This window comes from Hydractinia symbiolongicarpus, chromosome 5 (assembly GCF_029227915.1).
Source record: "Hydractinia symbiolongicarpus strain clone_291-10 chromosome 5, HSymV2.1, whole genome shotgun sequence".
NCBI classification, from domain to species: domain Eukaryota; kingdom Metazoa; phylum Cnidaria; class Hydrozoa; order Anthoathecata; family Hydractiniidae; genus Hydractinia; species Hydractinia symbiolongicarpus.
In genome coordinates, this window is record NC_079879.1 from 25,366,270 (window position 1) to 25,389,958 (window position 23,689).

General features: G+C 34.2%; 2 protein-coding genes across 4 annotated transcripts in view; one reads left to right on the forward strand and one right to left on the reverse strand.

Moving 5' to 3' along the window:
* Nucleotides 1-23,689, reverse strand: part of LOC130645631 (hexokinase-1-like) — a 55,037-nt gene that overhangs the window by 30,813 nt on the left and 535 nt on the right. The window lies entirely within an intron of this gene.
* LOC130645628 (inositol hexakisphosphate and diphosphoinositol-pentakisphosphate kinase 2-like) lies at nucleotides 1,671-22,822 on the forward strand. 3 transcript variants are annotated; one of them, XM_057451668.1, is made up of 21 exons: nucleotides 1,671-1,831; nucleotides 2,382-2,428; nucleotides 3,601-3,722; nucleotides 4,184-4,422; nucleotides 4,900-5,251; nucleotides 6,236-6,397; nucleotides 13,751-14,070; nucleotides 14,452-14,637; nucleotides 15,161-15,390; nucleotides 15,885-16,006; nucleotides 16,518-16,633; nucleotides 16,855-16,921; nucleotides 17,206-17,501; nucleotides 18,032-18,104; nucleotides 18,384-18,517; nucleotides 18,853-18,967; nucleotides 20,472-20,623; nucleotides 20,782-20,918; nucleotides 21,016-21,132; nucleotides 21,390-21,509; nucleotides 22,266-22,822. In XM_057451668.1, the coding sequence occupies exons 2-21, from the start codon at nucleotides 2,404-2,406 to the stop codon at nucleotides 22,469-22,471; spliced, it is 3,291 nt and encodes a 1,096-aa protein (XP_057307651.1). In that variant the 5' UTR covers nucleotides 1,671-1,831; nucleotides 2,382-2,403; the 3' UTR covers nucleotides 22,472-22,822. The 3 variants fall into 3 exon arrangements, with proteins under 3 accessions (XP_057307651.1, XP_057307650.1, XP_057307652.1); XM_057451667.1 differs by lacking the exon at nucleotides 1,671-1,831 and adding an exon at nucleotides 2,520-2,582 and having other exon boundaries at nucleotides 2,389-2,428; XM_057451669.1 differs by lacking the exons at nucleotides 1,671-1,831; nucleotides 21,390-21,509 and adding an exon at nucleotides 2,520-2,582 and having other exon boundaries at nucleotides 2,389-2,428.

Below are 23,689 nucleotides of genomic sequence, written 5' to 3' on the forward strand. Positions count from 1 at the left end.
AATCTGTTGTCTGCTTTTCATAAAACTCAACAAAAAAAGTTGCGGCACATCAAAAGAATAAGTCTCGGGAAAGGTGTATTATTGATAACTGTCCACCTACAAAAAACTTTTCGATAAGATTGCACAAAAACATGGTATCTCGTAAAGTTGATGCTCTAAATTTTGTTTAAAAATAAAAATATTCATACTTTGCGCGAAATTTTGAAAAGGATTAGGCGTTTTGCGAGAAAATTAATAGATGCTAAAATTACTTTTCCCAAGTTTATAGGTTGCAGAATAAGTAAAATATTTTAAAATAATTCTTTTCTTTGGTCAAATGGCCACTACATTAATTTAAAAATGTTTTTTGAAGATTTGCGATAATTTTAAAATACTTGATTATCGATGTTTTCCGGTTTCGAAGATTTCGATAAACAAAGTTTCTTTTCGGATTCTGCACTGCAATTAGTGCGTAAATTACGCGCATGCATTGTTTAGAGCGCGTTTAATATATATTTAACAGTTAGATGCTGTTCCTTCTCCCTCGCAACAAGCTGTTATCGTTAACTTCAATACTTAATAATTGTTTTTTCCCTTTATATGTTATGTCGAACTCGACAAAACAAGACACCACCTAATAAATTTAAGCAAGAGACATGGAAGATTTGTTTTTCCAAAACAAATCTTCAAGATAAAAGATGACGCAACAAACAACGATAGTTCAATATTTGTTATTCTGTCTAAACATTGTTAAAGAGGAAATTATGTTAGTAACTGCTTACGTCGTCATCATTGTGTAGCAATCTCAAAGGTTTTCCCAACCGAAAAAAGCAATAAGAACCTCTAGTTTGGTACAGAATACGGTGGTTTTTCTCCTGGAGTAGGAGGCGATTACAATAAAAGTAATCGTTTTTTGTGCAATGATCTCACGTCGACCTTCTCGTTGTAAACTTTACTTGTATTACTTGAACTTGTACATTATTCACGACGAATTTCAACGATTTCAGGCAGCGCGAAAACCCGGACTTCAGCCAGCGCGAAATACCAATGTTCACCAAAAAAAGTAGTTTTTTGTGTTTGTCAGGAAGATGTGAAAAGAATTACTAAAACGTCTTAAAACTGATATGCTGGCTTATATGACAAACGTGGAAAGTTAGATAACAGTTTCTTTATTGCTCTCAATCTAAAACGTGCAACAAGTCTGACCAACGTAAAAAAAAACGTTTTCCGTCGCTTCCTTCTTTTTAATTTTTTTTATCCCAATGCTTCAACTACCTCTTATCTTATCTTTTTGTTCCACATATAGTCTTTGAATCTCGTGGTTGGATTAAACAGTACACAGTATATATTAATAAGATTAGTAATTTAGAGAGATTATTAAACACAACAAAGCTAGTCAACTAGACTAGATGTTTTAATTATTTTAATTGGCGGTTAATAACAATAAATTTGTGTCAATATTTTGATATGTGTATAAGTCATGTTGACGTCTTGCAAAAATTTTTAAAATAACATTTAATACTATTTAATTGCTTCGTTTATTATTCTTAAGAGAGCGTGCAGATGGGAATTTGTCAAAATTATAAACAACAAGTCAACTCACACCTCAGATGTTGCATTCAGTGCTTTTCCTTTTTAGTTTTTGTTAATGACATTATAAACGAGCATTGACGGTTTCAGATTACGTCCAAATGTTTATTTACTTTTGAGTGAATTGTGTGGATATTTTAATGTTTATAAATGCCATTTTTAAATAATACTTTCTAATAATATGTATGTTTTTTACATTTTCATTTACTACTATATTTTCTGTTCACAAGTATTTTAGTGTAAAATATACATTCTGCTAACGGTGAGTTATTTAGTTCACCTTCTTCTGTGGTTTCTTTGAACTGTTCGTTGTAAATTAGGACCCAGAGAGGGAGAGAGAGAAAGAGAGATCTTATCCTACTTGCATGCAAACCTAATGTCAAACATAAAATATATATTCAACTTCTCTTTTATACTTCATCTTCTGCTATTTTTATCCTGAATGTTTTTCAGTTTGCTATCGCGCAAACTGTTGTCAAACCAGTAACCTTAAGTTTCATTTACAAAACCACAAAAGTGTTAGCTTCATAAAACTCCGTCCAGCATGTCTACAATAAAAAAACGTGCAAGGACATAAAATGTTCGATTATCGCCTTAGATATACCTCTTGACCATAAATCCTAACAGTGATTTCATAGCTAAGTTATATGAAACTAACGAGATCAGGATGGAAGAAGGACCACCTGTTTTTTATGCTTGTGTGTTTTGTCTTGTTTTTTTTATATTATTTCCAGATGTGTACGTCATTCGTTATGTTCGTGGTCACACCATCACTTTTATTGTGTGCGATAATGTTATTCTTGCGATTATAGCTTAACAGATCACGAGTTTGAGATGTTTCATGTGGGAAGTCATGAAGGTACAAGTCGTTGTATATTTTTTTAATTTTAGGAAAAACCTAACAACGAAGCTGGCTTTAAAACCTTTTTTTCAATAATAAACTTTTTTAGTCAACAAAATATCCAGCTTGAACCGCAATTGGTGGCGGCGGAGAACTTACACAGTTTTGTTAGGTAGTCCTATTTATCCTCTTTCCAAAACATAAGAGCACGTTTCTTGACAACTTGGCTTTCAAGAGTTATGATTGTCCAACTATGAGGATTTTGCACAATGTTTGTCCGTTTACTTAACCGCCTTTTAAGGGTTTGTTAACTATTCATTTAGTTCTGTTTGCTTTTTCTTGTATTTTGATTAAAAAACAGTTTAGTTGTGAAATTTAAATTAAAAAAAAACCGGATTTTCAAATTGGACGTAAAAGAGGTCTTTTGTAAAAAACCTATCGTCGTTTATCTCTTTAATAATAGCCGTATTTTGTCTGTCTGTCTGCGAAAGAGGCGTTCCGTAACGGAAACACGAAATTTTTAAAATGCGCACGAATATCAAACGCGATATATTTTTATCCACTTTGTTGCGACGGGTAAATTTAAAAGACGAGCGAACGCGACGGGCGACCCCGTGGATTTTTCCACGGATTAACGGCTAGTCTCTATAATAATAGCCGCTGTCTGTCTGTCTCTGCGCGGACCCCCCCTGAGTTAGAAAATGATGTTACGGAAACACGAATATCGAATGCGATATATTTTTATCCACTTTGTTGCGACGGGTAAATATAAAGGACGGGCGAACCCGTGGATTTTTCCACGGGCAACGACTAGTTGTGTTATATTACCGAAACCTGCTACGCAAAAAAGCTCGTTTTTCAGTTATTTAAAGTTCCTTATAACAAATTAAACTTATTTTACTTTCGAAAAATTCCTTATAAACTTGTTTCTTATAAAGAAACTTCACTATAATTTAAATTTCTAATAAGGGGATCTTTCTATCCTCTTTGCACAATGAAAGAAAAACAACAACAACAACTAAACTGGAACAGCGAGACAGACCACTTAACCTACTCTTAAAAGATTCAATTGGATCATGTTTTAGCTAGCTTCATGGTAGAAATATTCTGCTAAATAAATCGAACAAATTCCTTTCAAACCGCCTATATTTTCGTTGCTTGCAAATTATATTTTTTTGTTTTGTTTTTAGTGCACTTGAAGAATAACATATCTGACAATCTTCTGGAAGAAGAAGAAGAAAAAGTAGAAGAAGAAAAGGAGAAAATCAACATGCCAACGATTTTAGTAGGGATTTGTGCAATGAACAAAAAGGTATTGGACGAGATTTCCTTTTTGACAGCATTGGTTAGTTACAGGCATTTATCATCACACCGAAACAGGGACCAAACGTACTTATCCCGCTTTTTTGTGGGATAAGAACAAGGCTTAGGCTTATTCTTAGTTAAACCAATGGTTCGAGATTGTCCATCATTTTTTAGGCTATTAGGTTGAATAAATTTTTAAACTTACTTTAAAATTAATTATTAATAAATGCAGATTTATCCTAACGGCTGACTCTAACAGTGTTACATACCTTCAGAGATACGCATAGCATGCCTCTAACTTTCTTGCCTTCCACACCAGCCGGTTTGCGGTCAGTAGCTAGATGGCACTAAATGGGTTAAACTCGAACCGGAAAACCTATGACTGCAAGCCGAATGCGCTACCACTACACCATCTCCGCATATTTATTAACTCATTTGTTATATAATCATATTTTTTTACACTTTTAGACATCGTCTATGCCGATGAAGGAAATACTGTCACGCTTAAAGCGATTTAAATTTCTCGACTTTATCTTATTTTCTGATGACACTATCCAAAACTCGCCTATTGAAGACTGGCCCATTGTTGATTGTTTGGTGTCTTTTTATTCAAATGGCTTTCCATTACAAAAAGCTGTGAAATATGCGGAACTGAGAAAACCACTGATATTAAACGATTTGAAAATGCAAGAATATTTATTAGATAGGTACTGATAAAAGTAATCTTTAACTATAACTGTATGCAGATTTGTAATAGTAATTTGGTCTTAGCATCTTTAATTTATTAAACCAGTTAAGATATAATGCATCGCAAGGCCAGGTCTATAAGCTTCTCAACGGAGATACATCAGTTTTGATGATCCCTAATTGCGATAGTAAAAATGACAAAAGAACTTAACGAATAAAAGACTTTTTGATATGATGTCAAAGTCGTTGTCGCTTTGTTGATTAACGAACTTGAGGTTTAATAGGAAAAACCCTGAAAACGAGGTTGATGCAAGTATTTCCCGTCTAGTAGAAATATCGCCTTTTGTGGCTTGTCATGCGTTTCTACGACTACATAACAAAAAACCACTAATGACTCGATAGTGGTACAATAAGAAGTATCGCTAAACACGTGTTTCAAACTTTTTCCGTTCTTCATACTTCTGTTCTTTAATGTACATAAAAAATGTTGTATTTAGACGTAAGGTATATCGCACACTCGAAGCAAATGATATTGAACTACCACGATATGCCATCTTCAACCGGAACGAAAACAACGAGCCTGAAAATGGGTGCGAAGAAATCGAAGAAGTCGATGATATAATCATTGTAAATGGAGTTACGTTTAAGAAACCATTTGTAGAAAAACCGATCAGCGCAGAGGATCATAGAATTTGTATATATTACCAATCTTCTGCGGGAGGTGGCTGTCAAAACTTATTTCGCAAAATAGGTGATCGTAGTAGTGAATATTCATCAAATGGTCTCATTAGAAGACAAGGCTCATATATTTACGAAGACTTCATGCCCACTGATGGAACAGATGTGAAGGTTTGATCTTATACCACTTTTTTTGGCGGCTTAAAGTTTCTTTTGCTCACACAACCATTCCTGTTTAAAAAAAGTTATTTCTTTCTCTTTTCTTGCATTGTGTTAATGTTCTCATTGCTTAGAGCCCGCCCGTCCTAACGATGTTTTTTAGCTTATAAACAAGTTGCAAACCAGCCCAGCTTGTGGGCCAGCTCAGATTGCCGAGTCAGCCGCCACTAACATAATATCTACTCAGTATATTTCAATTTTTTTATTTTTAAATTGTGTGCGTGTTGGGTAGGGTAGTGTGGCTATCGTATTTTGAGCAATGGTAGCCTGACCTAAATATTCGTCAAAGCCGAAACGAGGGTGCCGATAAGCCGCATACGCCGTAAAAAGTGCGGGCGTTTTCAGGTGAGTTCGGCGTTTTGTAAAAAATTCAAGTATTTACCCGAAAAAAACCGCATAGGCCTAAAAACAAAAAAAAACAGACACTAATATGATTCATAAAAACTATAAAAATTAAAATAAACTTACTATGTGGTAGCAAAGTTCTTAAAAGAACTGTTTTTGATGGTTTTTGATAAAGTTTACTTTATAAATAACTTATATATAAACTTTATTAACTCCTTTCTCTTCTAGCGCCTTCTTCCCAACTATCGTCCGCATGGTTTGTCACAAGGAATTGCATTTCAGGAATGTTCCGTGCGAGCTTCGGGAAAGTGCGGGCGGTTTCGGGGGACAACCGCCAATTTTATTCGAAAAGTCGCCCGAACTCGCCCGTATATATGCGGGCGTTTGCGGCTTATCGGCACCCTCTTAAGCCGAAACATTCAGACTTAGCATAAAATAACATAATTTGGTATATTTTCTCTAATACGTAAATTAGAGAACCTCGTTCCTAGGGCAATTTTTTTACTTTTTTTCTCGGATATTAAAAAATCGAAAAACCCTGGACACGAGGTTGATGTAAAGAATTTGTAAAGTGTCCGATATTTATTTCAGGTTTACACAGTGGGAGCAGAGTATGCGCATGCTGAAGCCAGAAAATCTCCTGCCCTTGATGGCAAAGTTGAGCGCGACAGCAGAGGAAAGGAAGTCAGGTATCCAGTCATACTAAGTGCATATGAAAAGTTGATTGCACAGAAAGTAACAAAAGTTTTTAAGGTAAGAGAATGTAGGTGTGTTTACAAATTTTGTGTCGTACTAACATAAATGACTGCCTTAGTCCTGACGTGCTGTGACCTTTATGTATCCAATGTCATTTATTTTGCTTAGGTGCTCTTTTTATTCACAGTAACACCCAAATAAATCATTCACAAAGAAACTTTTAGTATTAGGACGGGATTCCACAACCTCGTTCTTGGGGCTTCTCGCCATTTTGAATAATTTGATAGCAGCAATACCTTCCGCTTCGTAATAACAGCTTAGGGGCCAAAAGACCATGGGCACGAGGATAGGGTTTCCTCCTAAACGAAAATTGTCGAACAAGTTGAATTGGTCGACATCCATCGACAAAAAATAGTATTCGGTCGACGTCGAAGTATGTTATACCTAAATTTTTCTCGGAAAATTCCATTTTTTCGAAAGCCAATGAAGATGCTTTATTTTAATATCTGTTAATTAAATGACCAATCTGAACAGAGAGTTACTTCGTGTGGCCAGAACATTCCGTGTGCGCCCGTGACTAAAAGTGCTTACATTTTGTTGGTCGAGCCCTTGCTGGTTTCTTTGATTTTGTCGTAGTAGCTTATATTGATGGGGAGCTAAGCACTATTTTTTAAATTTGTGTATTTTATCAGGTAAGAATTATTTTATATATAGCTAAGTGAGAAAGGTGTGCTGGCTAGCTAGCTATATCAGTTTTTTGTGCTGACTTGGATCCCCTTTTGATTGGTGCTGACACACCCCTTTTGATAGCCATGAAAGGCTATGTTGTTCTTATGGGAAAAAGGGGGCTAAAAATAACTTCTAAATGACACTTTGTGGTACTAATTCTATCAGACAAAAAGATATATATATTAGCACAGGATTTTTTTTATATATTTTGCAAAAAAGTTGTCGAAACGTGGAAAAAGTTTATTGTTGCTTGCACTGAGCAGCCGATGAACTGACAATAAACCTGTAACAATATATAGTTAGCCGATGCAGGATAATTAGATGCTACACCTAGTATAATTAGACGTTAAAAGCTTCTTTGTGTTCTTTACAGCTAACTGCGTCTTTTCCATGTTTTTTTCTTGAAATCAGAATAAACAGCATCTCGTATCAACTTCCTGAGATTTGGTTACCACCCCTACAGAAGAAGTAGTTACCTACATCTAGGTCCGAAAATGTTAATTACCGTAATTAACTGTAATTATCAGCTTGTTTCTGATTGGTTAATTTTTATGAATTTCGATCCTCTGCAATTATATAAATACATGCGCAACATCATTTTACTTTGCCCGACGATGGGAGAAGGATCTCCTGAAACGTAGCCTACTAAACTATCATGTTCAAGAAATGATAAACTTTCCACAGCAATATGAATACTCCACAAATTTATTATGTGTGTACCCTTTTATGTTTCAACTTGTTGGATTCAATTTGTCAATTTGCCAAACAAAACAATGACCAATCAGTTTCCTCAAAATGAAAACTTGCAGCTAATCCGACTCCCTGAAAGAAATTCAAATTTGAGAATTTGAATCAAAAAAGAATAAACAATCAGTTAAATTCAATAAATCAATTTCAACAAAATAAATCCTGTATTGTCCATAGGTTTCAAAATCATGCATCACCTGCTTAATATGTTACTTGTTTAACAAAGATATCAAAATCAGGCCTGATTATATATATACAGTACCGCTTGCATATAACTTTACATGTACGCAAGCTTTACGACCTCATGTAACGATCTCATGTCTACATAAAGAACCTTTACATATCTTTTGTTTACACACAAACTTAATTGTTTTCTATTGTTATCGTCATGCGCAAGTCAGAACAATAAGATTTATGTTGTTGTCACATGTAACATGCATGTTATTGTTTAAAAGTGATAAAGATCACGAAGGCTATCGAAATATTTTAAAATGCGATCTTTTCTATCACCATTTTTCGTTCTTAAAGTTTTAAAATGCGATCTAACGAAGCTTTTCTATCGCCGTTTTTCGTTCTTGGAGTTTTAAAACACGACCTAACAAAGCTTTTCTATCGCCGTGTTTCGTTCTTAAAGTTTTAAAATGCAATCTAATAAAGCTTTTCTATTGCCGTTTTTCGTTCTTAATTTTTAAGTAAAGTAAGTAAAAGCAATAGATACTCAAATCTTTGTTAAATACTATTTTCTTTTGTTGATCTCTTGACGACTGTAACAATTAAATACAACAATGGGACACACGAAGTTCACATGAACAAGACATGAACTCTATTGTTTTCAACATGCAACAAGAAGCCTGATGGCTTGAAGATTTCCGCCATCAGCATAGATAATAAGTATATAGTGTGAGACTATTCTCAGAGAACAAAAACGGCATGCCTGTTATCTGCAATGCAACCAAATTATAAAACAAAAAGAAAACAATGAAGTAAACCCAACGTAAATATCTGTCGTTCTGAGGACGAAATTGATTTGAAGTAGCCCTTCTAGAAGATTTCGTAAACATCATGTTAGGGAAAGCCTAAGCCTGACTGCGTCATGATAACTGAAATATACATTTTTGATGAGCGTATCAACTTCAAAGGTGTTTAGAACATTCTTATGGATGTAGATGTGGTCAATAAGTGAACCGGATATATAAGTTGAAGAGATTACAACCTGTTTTATTCATTGAGAAAATCAAGGAAATAGTTTTTGTCACTAAATGCATTTAAATTAAAATCTCCGAGCATAACATCAACGATTTCGTTTCCCAAAAAATGTTGAATAAGGTATAATGACTCATCTCGATTAAGTGAATTTTTACGATATAGAAGTAGAAAACTAACAGCCTTTTTTTGAAACGTTTTCTTCGTCATTTTAAAAAATATTGCACCTGGAATTTTCTTTATAGTTTTATTATGACCAACCAAAAAAGTAGAAAACCTATACACATTGTTGTTTGGAATTAAAGTAAAGTAATCTAGTTTTGTGTTGCAGTATGACTTAAATGGTATCTGAGTTTCTGTTAGGCATAATAAATCACTTTCCATGAGAATGCGATCGGACTTAATATCATTTTTATGTTTGTTGTAGGATTTTGTATTAACCAAAGTTACTATGATTGAATTTTCACTGATTACGCCAGTATCCTTTGATGTCAATTTTGAGTGTTCTCGCATATAATTGTATTGCTCGGTTGCTCATGTGTCTGATTTAATAGCTGATCTGGAAAATGTCCCGTTAAGTATAAACCCTCTAAGCTTGTGACTTGACTTAATGCAACATAGATCTGTCCTGCGTGAAAGCTCTTTCGGATTTATGATGCTTTTTGTTTTGATTTAGTTTTCTCTTTCTACGAACGGAAAGCATAATTTATCAGTTATCTGTTCAGTTGTCAGTATTTTAAAATACTGAGTTTCAAGACACCTTCCTTGACCAGGGGACACGTATATTTCGCGTATGTAGTTTTCAACTTCTTGTAATAAATCAAATTTGAAAAGGAGGGATACCACATTCTGGTATTTGTCCAAAACTATTTCGGCTATGAGGATCAAATAAATAAATTTGTGGGTGCCCCCAAATTATAGCAAAACTAACACTGCTTATAATGCCCAACATTCCTTGTCCTTTATCGGAATGTGATGAATTATGAAATGTACGTAAAGTAGTGCTATTATCTACAACAATATGAGAAATATTTTCTAAACTTGTATTTGTATGACCTCGTTTTCAACAGTCAAACTATTTGGGAGGTCAGTTGCACTTAAGTACTGGTTTGTGTAACCTAGGCTCGTGTACAACTTTGTTCCTTCGTTCCCTCATTGGCAAGGTATGTTTAAATTTACATGTTTGCAGGATTAGATAGAATACCAAGACCTCACGGTATTCTATCTAATCTGGCGGACATGAGATGAGTTGTGGGGTGACGTACATGTTGAGATTTTCAGTTTTGCCATCCTCACGCATCACATAGGCAAAATATATAAACAACATAAAAAAAATCAAGTTGAAAAGAAGAAATTTGTTGAAACTTGCACTTAAAGCTTACCTCCCACTCCCAAATAAGTTATACCTTCAAAAACTTTTACAAAATACTAGTTAGCCTGTTGAAATCTACGAATTCGCTGGTCCTACATATTCTGGTCTTCAGGTTAGGCTGTTGTATAAGTATATATACAGGTTAGCAAAAGTGTGTGCCAAAAAATACACCTCAAGTATTTTAGGTGTGCTTTTGGGTGTGTGCACTGGTTAAATTCTTATAAAATTTGTCATTTTGCAGGTGCTATCAATAGCACGCCTAACCCATTTTGTGTGTGTGGAGGTGTAGCGTGCTATTGAATGCCTCTACCTAAAAGGCCTGAATGACCCGTCCATATGGGAAAAAAAATTAGAAACTATTTGATCATGTGCTTTCTGCAAACTCTTAAGAAGATACAAGGGTTTAAAACTTTTCCTGACATCAGTAAAAAACAGCCAATGTACACAAAACTTTATCCAGAATTTGTTTACCTATTGCATCTATGTATAGCGTGAAGCTCTGTTCAAGAAAATGTCTCGGATCATGCGCTTTTGACAAACGGTTAATGAGATATAGATAAAGGTTTTAAAATTTTGCTGACGTCAGCAAAGTTCTTCTCCAAAGAACAAGAAAATTTGTATACTAGTTGCCTTCATCGTAAAAATCTGAAAACACTGATCAAGAAAATGAATAGACTTGTGATGACATCATCAACATTTTGATTCCGAAATGGGTTGAGGGTCCATGGTTCAGTTTTTTGAGGGTTTCAAAAATAATATTCACTTTGCTGGGCACAGACAGACACAACTTTTGTATTATCTATTATCTATATTATAATACCCGTATATGTCTGTCTGTCTGTCACGCAAAATGGTAACAGCAGTAGCAAGACACACAAAATGCATTAATAAACTACGACGAACCCGTGGATGTATTCATGGACTACCGACTAGTTATATAGATTAGGTTTTCCTTAAAAACTTATTTGTTTACCATTTTCTGAAAAACCTACACATTTTTTTGCAGACTACAAAAAGTTTGATGCAATATTTTTCAACATTCTGTTTATATTTCCAGTATTTCACTGATTCACGACCCAAAGAGTTAAACTGTACTTACTCAAATTAATTTTCTCTAAAGTTAGAAGTATAAATAAAAATGTTGCAAGCAAGTCTTTCAACAAATGAAAAACAAAAACAACAGAGCACCCCTCAATAACACACTTTACGCAGCTTTACACACTTTAAGCAGCTGCCATATTTGTTTATAATGATTGGTATTAATTGATTGTATTTATGCTCACGTGCTTCAACTTAGTAAAGATGGTGCCAATGTTTGGTGTGACTGTTATGTAGCGGTCAGCTGCAAAAATATCAGTCTATTTTAAAAACAAGTTAAAGTTTTATAAAAGATAAAGTAACAATTTAACTGACAACATCTTCTGATGATAGCATCAGTCCATAACTAAATATATTAAGCTCTAGGTTATCCCTCGCCCCAGTTTATTGATTTCTCATTGGTCTAGAAATATTTGCCACTAAAGCTTGGTTTCCATCTGGTGCTAATTTGCGATAAGCATGTGCTCTAATTGGAGTTAATTTTTTAACACACAATGAAAACATCTAGCTAAATATAAGTTTATTTTGATATTTTAATGTCAGTCGGTGCAACGTTTACATTATGCATGCCTCAAAGCTGCAATAAAATTACGAGTCGGAAAACGGCAAACGAACATGTAAGGACAGCCTTAGTATTGAACAAAAAAAAATTGGTATATTGTGAAAAACGTAATGTAAACTTAAAGATTGTATTTTTGTCCACTTGCGTCATATTTAAATGGTTAATCACTTAAAAATATTTTAAATTTAACCTGATCTTGACAAAAAATAATAATGGTAAAGAGTGATGTTTAGTTGTTTTGAAGTGGGAGGTAAGCTTTAAAAAGAGAAGTTAGACAAACAAATTCTAGTTGCTTTTCTATCTAAAATCAGTAAAGTTAGAAGCCAATTTGCCTATGTTGTACTCCATTTTCCATAGCTAGCTAACTTTGTAAACATTGAAAACTTATCTAAATATAGCCAGCCTATAGCTATACTTAAAATACTGTGTCCTGTTAAATGCAAAAAAATACAGTAGCTAGCTAGCTAGGTACAGGAAAGCATAAGTTAAATATTTATTACCTAAGCTAGTTCAATCACACCCCAATCAAATTTTCTGTAAAGAAGAATTCTGGAGGTTAATATATATTCTGGAAGGTTTTCCAGGTCGGTTTGCAATCAAATTTTGTGAGTAAACATATAGGGCTTATACAAGCTTACCCACAAAATTTGATTTCAAACCAAGTTGCAGATCCCGAGTTATTGAGTCGTCAGCAAAAAAATAAGAGGCCTGGGATGAGCAAGCGAGTGCCATTTTGGCAAAAAAATTTATGTTAATCAATTAACCTTTATAATATCTATGCATTGATAAAGTTTGAATGCACACCCCTTAACAGGTCTAAATTTACTGATGAAAGAAAATGTTCAAATTTGCTATTACTGAATATGACATCATAATTCATGCAGCATAATTAAATCTGAAATTCTTTAAATGTGAATATCGTGAGAACGAAAAGAGCTTTTTAAAAAATTTAAAAAGACTTGTTAGCTAACTTTTTAAGCTCTATAATATAAGTCCCACCTCATTTTGTACCTCGGGTTACCTTTAAATTCCCTTTTTAAATTAAAGAGGCAAAGAGAGGTTAAAGAGACAATAATTAAACAACCTGGTTCTAATGCAGTTTATGGTAAAATTGTATTCTTGTTCTTCTTTTAAACGTACCTTTTTTAGATCAGCTGTTATTAGACCATGTACCATCAGCATTTTCAAAAAATTTTCAACAAGAAAGTAAATTTTGAAGGCCTAAATACTGAAATATTCAAAAGCTAATATGTATTTTTTACTGAATTAATAAACAATGAACTACTTCATCATTCAAATTGAGCTCGTTCAGAAGTTATTATATTCGAATCGTCAAGTTTCTACATAGCAAGATTTGTATTCTGGAATCTCCAGAATTTTCCTGATTACTTTTAAAAAATATCCAGTTTAAGTTTTAACTGTTATTTTAGAATACTTTTATATAGCTATGTAAAATATTTATTTTTTATTTATTGAGTTGTATTTTAACATTGCAGGTTAGTTACAAAAATAGTTGAGAATTATGACACTTGTGATTTGTTTACCCTATAATTCTCCGTTGTCAAGGTCTACTTTAAATTTCAAAATCCTTTAGCCTAATGACGGAAATCTTAAAGCCGCAGGGCTTCTTGCTATTATTCATATACCAAATGATATCACAAACGTAATTTTTAATTTTGAACTAAAAAATTACTTTTAGCAAACCGTTTGTGGTTTTGATTTTCTAAGGACAAATGGTAAATCATTGGTATGCGATGTCAATGGATTTAGTTTTGTTAAGACATCAAAAAAATACTATGACGATTGTTCTCAACTATTGGCTGATATCATACTGCAAAATTTAGCCCCTCAACGTTGGCAACCCACCCTGCGTAAATCTCCTGGTGAACCGTTCTTTGAACAGTTCCAGTTCCCTCCTTCAGCTTCGCGTGGTATAGAGCTAAGAAGCGTCGTAGCTATTATGCGGCATGGAGACCGAACTCCAAAGCAAAAAATGAAGATTGTGGTATCTCATCGCTTGTAAGTTTACTTATATTTTGTTATTTAGTATGTACAAACATTGTTCCCAGATTTCGCAGTCTTGTCGGACAAGCGAGTGATTTTATTTTATTTTTAAATTTGAACTTAGTTCTCGCTAACTTTTGTTTCCTTATGTACACATCTGTCTAATCTATAAATAGCAGTACAACTGACACTGACATTTAAGAAAACGTGAAACTCAATTAAATCCCCAGGGTTTTTTTTTCGCCTTTTGATATCGTAGATGTCACGCGGCGTGTTAGATATTACAAAAAACACAAAAACACAACAAACAAGACTCTGTAATTGAGGTTAAGTTAAAATGGTCGTATACTACATTTCACATCTGTAAATTCTAGATTAGTAGAATGTTTTACTTAGATTTTTTGAAATGTTCTACAAGTATGGTGGCGATGAAGAGGGAAGATTAAAGCTGAAAAAGCCAAAACATTTGCAAGAAATTTTAGAAATCGTTCGAAAGCTGATCGATGGTTATGACGAGGAAAGTTTACAACCAATAACTGAGGTGAAATCAAAACTTATACAAATGAGAACTGTACTTGAAATGTAAGTGGTATTCCAAACTTTAAAACGTCCGACATCTTCTGAGGTTATAGCATAGCTGTTATAGCTACTAATATCACAAAACGGCTTAAAATTAGTAATTTATTGTTGTCTTTTTTATAAAAACAAGAAGAAAATGCGCATATCCGTCATTTTTTATTATTGTCAAAAGCCATTTGTAATGGAACCTCTTAAAATTGCAAGGAACCGCAAGATTTGTTTCAGATAGAGGAAGTTTGAGAAATAAGGAAATAAGGAATGAAAAAACAGCAAGGGGCCAAAATATTTATTCGTCACGAACAAATATTTCGGTACCTTAAAGATTAAGGTACAGACAGTCCACTGTACGGCCTAAATTGCCTTATATAGTTCTAAGTTTTAAAACTGAACTTTTGTAGAAGTTGCATGTTTTTTATGTATGGCTTATCAAAACATTTCTTAATACACACCAATATCAGTACCTTAACGCAAAATGTTTTTGCTAACACATTAAGACATTAAGACCGAAGTTATAACTTTTGATTAGGTATGGACGATTTGATGGGATCAACAGAAAAGTTCAAATGAAGGCTATGAACGATAAAAGAAACGTAGGGATGTTTGCTAAATTACGTGGTCGAAATGAGATGGAAGAAGGAACAGTGGAAGCAAATTTGTTAGTCATTGTAAAATGGGGTGGTGAGCTGACTCCAATGGGAAAATATCAAGCAGAAAATCTTGGGAGAGCTTTCCGGTGTGTGTATCCTGGTGGAGAAGGTATCGCAAATGTTATGTATTAGTTTACATGTCCTTATATGGGTGTCTTGCATGCGGATGGTTATTCCCGTAGCCACCATAAATACCGGGCCTAAATCCAAAAATTAAATATATTTTTTTGGCTAACGGTTTTAGAGTTTCTTAGATCTTTTGCGTTTACGTTGGCTAGTTTCCAATAAACTTCATGCTCTGTCTAAGAAGAATCTTAGCTAAGGTCCTGGATGCTATGGCCAGAAAACGCAAAAACACATTTTTTGTTATACTGTATTACTTTTGTCGCGGATAAAACCTGTTGAAAAATATATCTTACAAAATTAGAAAAGCCTAGGGCCTATAAGTGAAGAAATATAGTATATCTACAGGTAATATATAAGATTATTCTGTCTATTGCTGGAAGTAAAAAGATCAACTTTATTTACATCAATATAGCGTTAAAGGCGTTGCTTTAGCGTTTGCTCATACCAGTATGTAAAAAAATTCAATAATCTACGCAGGAACATATGGTCGCATACCAGGATGTGGTCTTCTACGCCTTCATAGTACGTACAGACATGATTTGAAAATATACGCCTCTGATGAAGGGCGGGTTCAAATGACGGCGGCTGCGTTTGCTAAGGTATGTACTCTATATCTTTTTTAATGTCTTGTATTGTATCTTTGTATTCACAAAAGCTAACAAAAATAGCGTTGGTCTACTTAGCGTTGGAGATTAACTCTGCGCAAGATCGGGATTTTTGTTATTTTGCAACTTTCTTGGAACGAAATTTTTGGCTGTAACATAAAACCCACTTCTATTGCATTTCAAGTTGTTTTCTGATAAATATTTATAAACTTTTTTGATCAACTGTGAAAACCAACTCCGCGCAATCTACTTCTTTCTGTCACAAGCGAATATTTCTTTTCTATTTTTTTAATAAACATGTTTTACCCTGAAGTAGTTGTTATTCTTGCACAACTGCTGTTGCTGGAGTCTTGTAGAGCAGTATTGTGCATCCCTTCTCGATATTCTCAAGACCTTATTAGTTGCATTAACAGTAGGTACTACAGACCCCAAAAATTATGAAATCAGTCTCAAAATGACCTCGCATAAATAAATAAATAAATGTGTATTGTGTTATTTTTATCAGGGGTTGCTTGCGTTAGAAGGAGAATTGACGCCAGTGTTGGTTAGTCTGGTCAACAGTGATAAATATGTTACTAATATGCTCGACTCTCCAAATGATGTCAGTGGAACTTTAATAAGGTGAGCCAGCACGAGGATAAAAATGAATTGTTTTGATCATTAATGTTAATTTTGTAAGCCTTTGTAAATGCGTTTTTGGTTAAATAAGCTAAGTAAATGTTGATGTTGTACTTTTGGAGTTCTTCATACTTTGCTTTTGTTTCTACTGAACATTTTCCCCTGTATTTGTATTTTCCATAACTTATTTTATAAATCTGTAAATCATTTTTACTTTAAACTAGAGTTAAATCCAGGCTTCACAATCATCTGCATTCCACCACCGATTTCATAGAAGAAGATTTTCAAAAGGTAGAGTCTTTCAAACGAAATATTTGCTTTGTCCCTTCAAATGAGAAGAAAACTCAATCGCTGCTTATTACTGGCTTGTGCACTTAAGACTGAATCTTGGTGTTCCGTTCCAGTGAAAAAATTGTCGAAATAGGAAATTGGCATTTAAGCAACTTTGTCATCAAGACTTTTGATTTTTTTGTTACAGTATGAACCTAAGTTCCTTCATCCTTCCCCAATGTGAATATTCTAAGAAGACCTAGAGACTAGATTTCCCTTTAGCTTTTTTATATATTTGCTTAAAGCTTGCCACAACTGAGAACTCTGCTGTAGCTAAAGCCATGGAGATAGTTAGAAATCCTCAAGAAATGTGTGAAAAGGTTTACGAACTTGTTGAACATTTGACAGACCAGATCACTAAAATGTGTGAAAATGGCAGAATGGACGAAGGAAGCATTCCATTGTATTACGAAGAAAATTTAAACTTAATGAAACTACGATGGGAGAAGCTGAAAAAAGACTTTAAAAATGAAAACGAGTTTGACATCAGTCTGATACCTGATATATACGATTGTGTAAAGTACGATTATCAACATAACAGGTATATATTTTTTTCACACTAAAACCTTTAAAAATAGGAACTGATAACCCCGCTACATATTTAGTTCTCTTGCATATGTTGGAAATGCAAATGGTTTTTGTCCTCTCTATTTTATTAAAAAACGATCATTTAATAAAATCGTGGTTGAAGAAGGATGCACATTTGGAAATTATTCAATTAAAACTATATCAGTTCGTAGGCCTATTTTTATTTTGTGAAAGTGGTGTCATACAAAGGTTTTTAGTATGTCTTCTTTTTCTTTTTCTTTGAACATTGAGTATTATTTTCAATGTTTTGTAAATACATTTAATGAGCGTATCTCTTAAATGAGCGCCCCTTTTTAAAGTTTAAGAAGAAAATGAGCGCCACGTGTGATCCTTTGAGGGTAATAATGCATTATTGGATGAGGATTTCTTTTGGCTGGCTTATAATTCGTAGTTTTGTCATTTAGCTTAGAAGAAATTTGAATTTGTGTAAATGCATAGACAGTAATTGCTTTTTTTTAAAAAAAAAATATTTATGAAATGTAGGTCACTTGAGTTGCAATGGATACCAGAACTGTATCACTTGACGAAAGCGTTAGCAGATATCGTTATACCTCAAGTACGTACAGCACAATCATTTTTTCAGCTACATTTACAAATTACAAAGTAAATTTAAAAAGTTTATGTGTAAAAAATCCTTTGAGTATGTTCTTCGTATTTTTTACCCCTCGTCAATGTTTTTTAGTTTCTTAAAAACCTTAACATTACATAATGTTGACAGGACAAATTTTATTTTATTAATAGCCGTAGTAAAAGAGTATGTGGGGACATCCTTCCAACATTGCTGTAAATGAGCGTTATCAAAATTTAAATATGTTTTTTCCACTTCCTTTTTTAGGAATACGGAATTTCGAGTGAAGAGAAATTAAAGATTTCAAAGCAACTCTGCAGCAGCTTTTTCAAGAAGATACAAGCAGATTTACAATATAATGTCAATCAATTGAACGAATCTGTAAATAGATTGGATCCAAGGTAAAATGTGCTCAGTTTTTTGACCTGCTGCGATAACAGAAAATTGATACGATGTCCTGGGGCGTAGTCATTTTGCGTGGGGGAGTGTGAGAGTAGGGTGGGGCGCAGGCTATGTGTGTAGAAACGTGCTGGTAATAACTAATTCAAAACGCTAACCTCTAATACAGTTTCTAGTTGTGGACAAAACATCTGATGTATAATCATAGCAGAAAAAGGTATCAACCCTGGTTTGAATTAAGAATTGAAATAATTGCGATATTGCATTTTCGTAACAACCATATAAATTTGAGGTCAGGGCAGTTTTTTTTTGTATATAAAATTCAACATTTCCTCAGGGAGTCTATCGGCGTAGAAGATCCACACCAACATGTCCGAACACGATTATACTTTACTAGTGAAAGTCACGTACACTCTGTAATCAATGCTTTAAAACATGGAGTCCTCTCTCAGGTAGGAATGTTCGCTTTGAAAATCTCTTTTGTTGTAACTATCTTTAAATCTCGACCTGGGTTTGGGTCGAATCAGGTTCTGTGTCTGTTTGTAATGTCTAATTGGATGAATTTATGGAAGTTACGTTACGGCGTAATTGCACTTGAAACTAAGGTAAATAGCAGATAGATAGATAGTTGTGCATATTTTACATGGCTTGCCTCACTAATATCGAGGGATATGTCTATTATTTCCAGGAGGGGCCATGGCTTAGATGGAGAGTCCTAGAGTATTTAATGCTCATTTTGAGCTACACAGGCCCAATTAGGGGCCGCGCTCTATTATACAACTCCTGGCAACATCCAACGGCCCACACATGGAGCCATCTTCCCAATTTCCCTCACATGGCTTGGGTTAACCAGGGGCTATAGTAACATTCACTCGCCCATGTTGAATTGCCCTCAAGAGGAATCGAACACCGGTCTCCCGCACGGAAGACGAGATCTATAACCACTAATCTACGGCTCCACCTTGGCATAGATTTAGCATTTAAAATTAACAAAGCCTTTACACTGCACTTTTAAATTTAGGACCAAAAAACTTGAAAACGGGTGGGATCTCCTGCGTGGGTTAACTGAGTCACTTTGATATCTCCGCGGTTGTTAAAAAGACGTCGTCCTAAACTTTTTCTCTACGCAATACGGGGAAAAAATGAAAAAAGTTCTAAAAATTTTTTTGAATATGCACTACTGACCTCATCAAAATTCCTATAACCAACTTTTCGATTATTTTTATGCGTTACTGGATTTTTTCATCGACTTATCTTATATAATAATATGTTCTTTAAATTTTTCTTTGAAGTCACTGAAAAATGCATTTATCAAATTTTTATCGACAAATTAAACGTCACAATGTTTAATTTAAACTAAATAAAGCCATTACAATGCCAAATAAACTTGGAAACGAGGTGGTGACGTCAGTTATTTTTAACCGAGCGGGTAATTAATGACCAAGATGGGACCAATTTCCTAAGCGGGATCGTTTCGGACTCGAAGGGATCATGACGTCATCAAAAAACCTTTAATCCCAATGTTTCTTTAACTGTTCGTCAAACGTTACGCAATAGAAGCAACAGGTGAATGAATTTTTAAGAGATATTTTATGGTGTAACGACGGGTCATTTCTGACGTCATCAACGTTTAAATAACGAAACTTTTTCAATGTTCTTCTGCTGAAGTGAATTCTTTTACAGACTACTAACTAAATATTTATATTCTTCCTGATAGCTTTATTTACAAACTTTTCGTGACTGCATAAAGATATTTTAATGAATTAAGTATGTTGATCAGTATAACATAAAGCAAGCACACATCCATATTATAATACTCACTGTCTTTTTGCGAGACAGGGGTTTTATCCCTATAGTTTATTACTTCGTGCACGAAATAGCGACGCGGAAATATGCACGACGGGTGGAATTTTGCACGCGTTAACGACGTGTTTTGCCAAAATCTATTATTTTTAGGGTTTAGTGGATTACGAATGGAAGAAAGCTATCGATTTACTAAATAACACTGCTGAACTAAATTATCTAACTCAGATTGTTTTCATGCAATATGAGGATTTAACGGTTAGCCCGTCATCGAAAGATCGTTTTCGAATTGAAATATTTTTCAGGTAAGTTCGTTTCACGTTTTCTAACTTCTGTTTTAATTCTTTCTGTCATCCAAGTTGAAACTTTCCTCAACTTTGCTATTTTTTGATTCCGTAAATAATCTCTTACCGCTAATTTCTTTAAATTGACGTTGTATCATGTGCTTCTTTTGCTTTTTAAGCCCTGGGTTGAAAACACCAAACTCACCCGAGATCGCTATGCAGTTGCAAGACGAGTCTTTGTGTAATCGCTTAGACTACGCCCTGCCAAAGATATACCAAAATGAGAAACAAAAAGAGAGGGAAGAAAAGAGAGAAGGTCAGAGTTTAGAATCTTGGGAAAGGAGAAAGAAAAAAGATTGTAAATAAATGCTCAATGAAAAGTATAAAAAAGCATTTATTACCTTATATTTTAGCTGAAGTAAGAAAACGGGCGAAGCGGTTAATAAAACTTCGACGAGCTTCAAGTTTTGACAATGCTTATAGTCTGTATAACAACTTTGAGATGAACGGTCGTGTACGAAATGACACAGGTAATTTAGCATTAGGTTCCTTTTGAAAGAGTGGGACCACGCGTCAAAATAAGGGACAGAATAAAAATCTTTTCCTGGTCAACTATTTCTTCTTTATGACCTGTCAATCCTGGGAGGATAGAAAGAGAGATTTTCTTTATTAGTTTTTTTGACCTCTTAAAATGTAATTTTGATCAACTAACCTTGAAGCAAAGCAAAACACAAAGTTGAAGTATGTGTTAAAATCGTGGTTATTATCATTATTCTTTTTTTTTTACACCCAACATCGAGGAAATTTTCACACGCAAAACCAATTAAACTGGTGCGACAGTCCACTTTAGAAACTATCTTCCCTACTTCTTCCTCGCTTATTATGGATGAAACTGTTAACATCAGAGGTCTGTTGGTATATGTTCTATCTATACTCCTAGATTATATATAGCATTTAAATTTAATAGTGTTTTTGTGTTTGTTTTGGATGCTGCTGTAATTGGGAATATTGTTACACACATCACGAGTTTTCATAGTCATCTTTCATATCAAAAAGTCAAAAAACCCTGGGGACGAGGGTGAACTAGACCTTTAATAGTGAATAATTTTAACATATTTAAAACACCAAGTCAATTGTTCTTAGAAATCTAAATAAATATCTCAAGAAAGGTCGCTAATAACATCATTAATAAATTTTTAAACATTTTGTAGAAATGCCCTGATTTTCTGATTTAAAAGTTACAAATACAATAGCCACCGCTTAGCTCAAAGCTGCAAGGAAAATGGAAATATGTTCAACTAATAGAACTCTCGATAACTCAAAAATTAGGGATTTGAAAATAAAAATTTGAGTTTACAATAGTTTTTGGTTGTTGAGGTACTTTAAGCGAAAACAAAATTTACCAGGATGATTCTTTTAAGATAATGCGATAGACATTGGTCCACCGAGTCCAAATTCGAGTCATCTGAAATATGTGCGAGAAATGTACGTGAGCTAACCGGCCACTTTTGTAAGTTAATGATAGTCGCAAAAAGTACTATGGGGAGTAAGGAGAAGGAAAACACAAAAAACAATTGGAGGTCCAGTATACTTCTAACTAATCGGCATTAGAATTAAACGGCGATTACGCTATGTTCATTTTTCGTTGTTTTTTTTTTGACAGGAGCAGAGATAATCGAGACATTACCCTCTCTTCATCCATTGGTCTCGTTGCATAGTGCTATCAATCAAGCGAAAATGGATGAATTTTTGAACGATATGAAGACAATGGATTGGAAGAGTAGTGTAAATCCTATTTACGAAAATGTTGAAAAAACAAACGAGACGAATGTTAACATCATGCGTAATGGAGAAGTTCTATTGATGTGAATTATATAAAAGACTATCATAGCGATTACAATACAAGAGATTCCTTAACACAGGGATTAATTTGGACAGAATCAGTTTTCGTGAAATGTCAATATTAATGAAATCTCTCGACTACTACCAGCCTAAAATTTAGAACCTCATTAGTTTTAAAATTAAATTAGAGGAAAATTTACTTTTTGAATTCAGCCATTTAAAGTTACTTAAAACTTGATTCCTGATCTATTGAGTTCGTGTTATTTCCTGCAGCCATGTCTGTTTATGCATTGAGGTTGACCTTTTCTCAACGTTTTATTTTATGATTTTTGTAATATATAGCTGGTTTGGCAAAGAAAAAAGCTAAGCTTTTTTTAACTCAAGCCTTATATATTTGATTGTTTGCCAGGTAGCACAACCTCGTCCCCAACCTATTTGCTTTCAGGTACCTAAAAATTAAACCAGTTGCCATTTATTAAACCCACCAAAATATACATAATAATCAGCAAAAATTTACTATCGCCTGAAAAATTTTTGCGTGTAACCGTGGCATTATAGCCCACAAAGTATACACATTTTTGTGAGCTATAAGTTTAATACCCTTGTCCCTCTTTTTATCATTTGCGTGGTTTCTTTGTAAAAATAGTTGAATAATACATTATCGTTTTTTGTAAGTAACCCATAAAGATATTGTAAGCATGTAAGATTTTCATAAGTGTACTGAGGCTGACAAAAATACTTACTATGATGCCTAGAAATAAAGAAAGTAAAATCAGTCCGTTCTCCATTTCCTACCGTTGTCCTTACATTTGGAATAGTTTTTGTACCAGTTTCGGAGAATATATAGCTATAAAGAGCCCGCAGGTAACTGATTTCCGCCGGCGAAGGCGGAATCTTTAATATCGCCTGGGAAGATAGAGAGAGAGATAAGCTTGGTTCTCACTATGGGCTAACGATGAGCTAACCATAGTGCGCATCATGCGCTAAGACCTTAGCCCATAGTGTGAACGTAAAAGTACCTGCTTAGCTCTTCGCTAAACTCTTCGTTAGCTCATCGTTAGCCGATTTTTTAAAATCAAAATTTCTTGATATTTTTTTTTCGGCTAACAGTGAGATAAGCTCACTTTCAGCGATCTTCAAAGGAAGCCGACATAAATCGTGCTCAAAGCGATTTACTTTTTGCGCCCCGCCGAAGGGGCGCACATTTAGTGGACCGCGGGTATATAGTGTTTGTTGCGCCCCGCC

What these genes read in the sequence shown, in the direction of transcription:
- LOC130645628 (XM_057451667.1), top strand. Translation starts at nt 2,404, where the DNA reads ATGTTTCATGTGGGAAGTCATGAAG. An exon ending in CAAGAATATTTATTAGATAG is followed by an intron (nt 4,423 to 4,899) that starts GTACTGATAAAA and finishes TGTTGTATTTAG; the next exon opens with ACGTAAGGTATATCGCACAC. An exon ending in GTAAATAGATTGGATCCAAG is followed by an intron (nt 18,518 to 18,852) that starts GTAAAATGTGCT and finishes ACATTTCCTCAG; the next exon opens with GGAGTCTATCGGCGTAGAAG.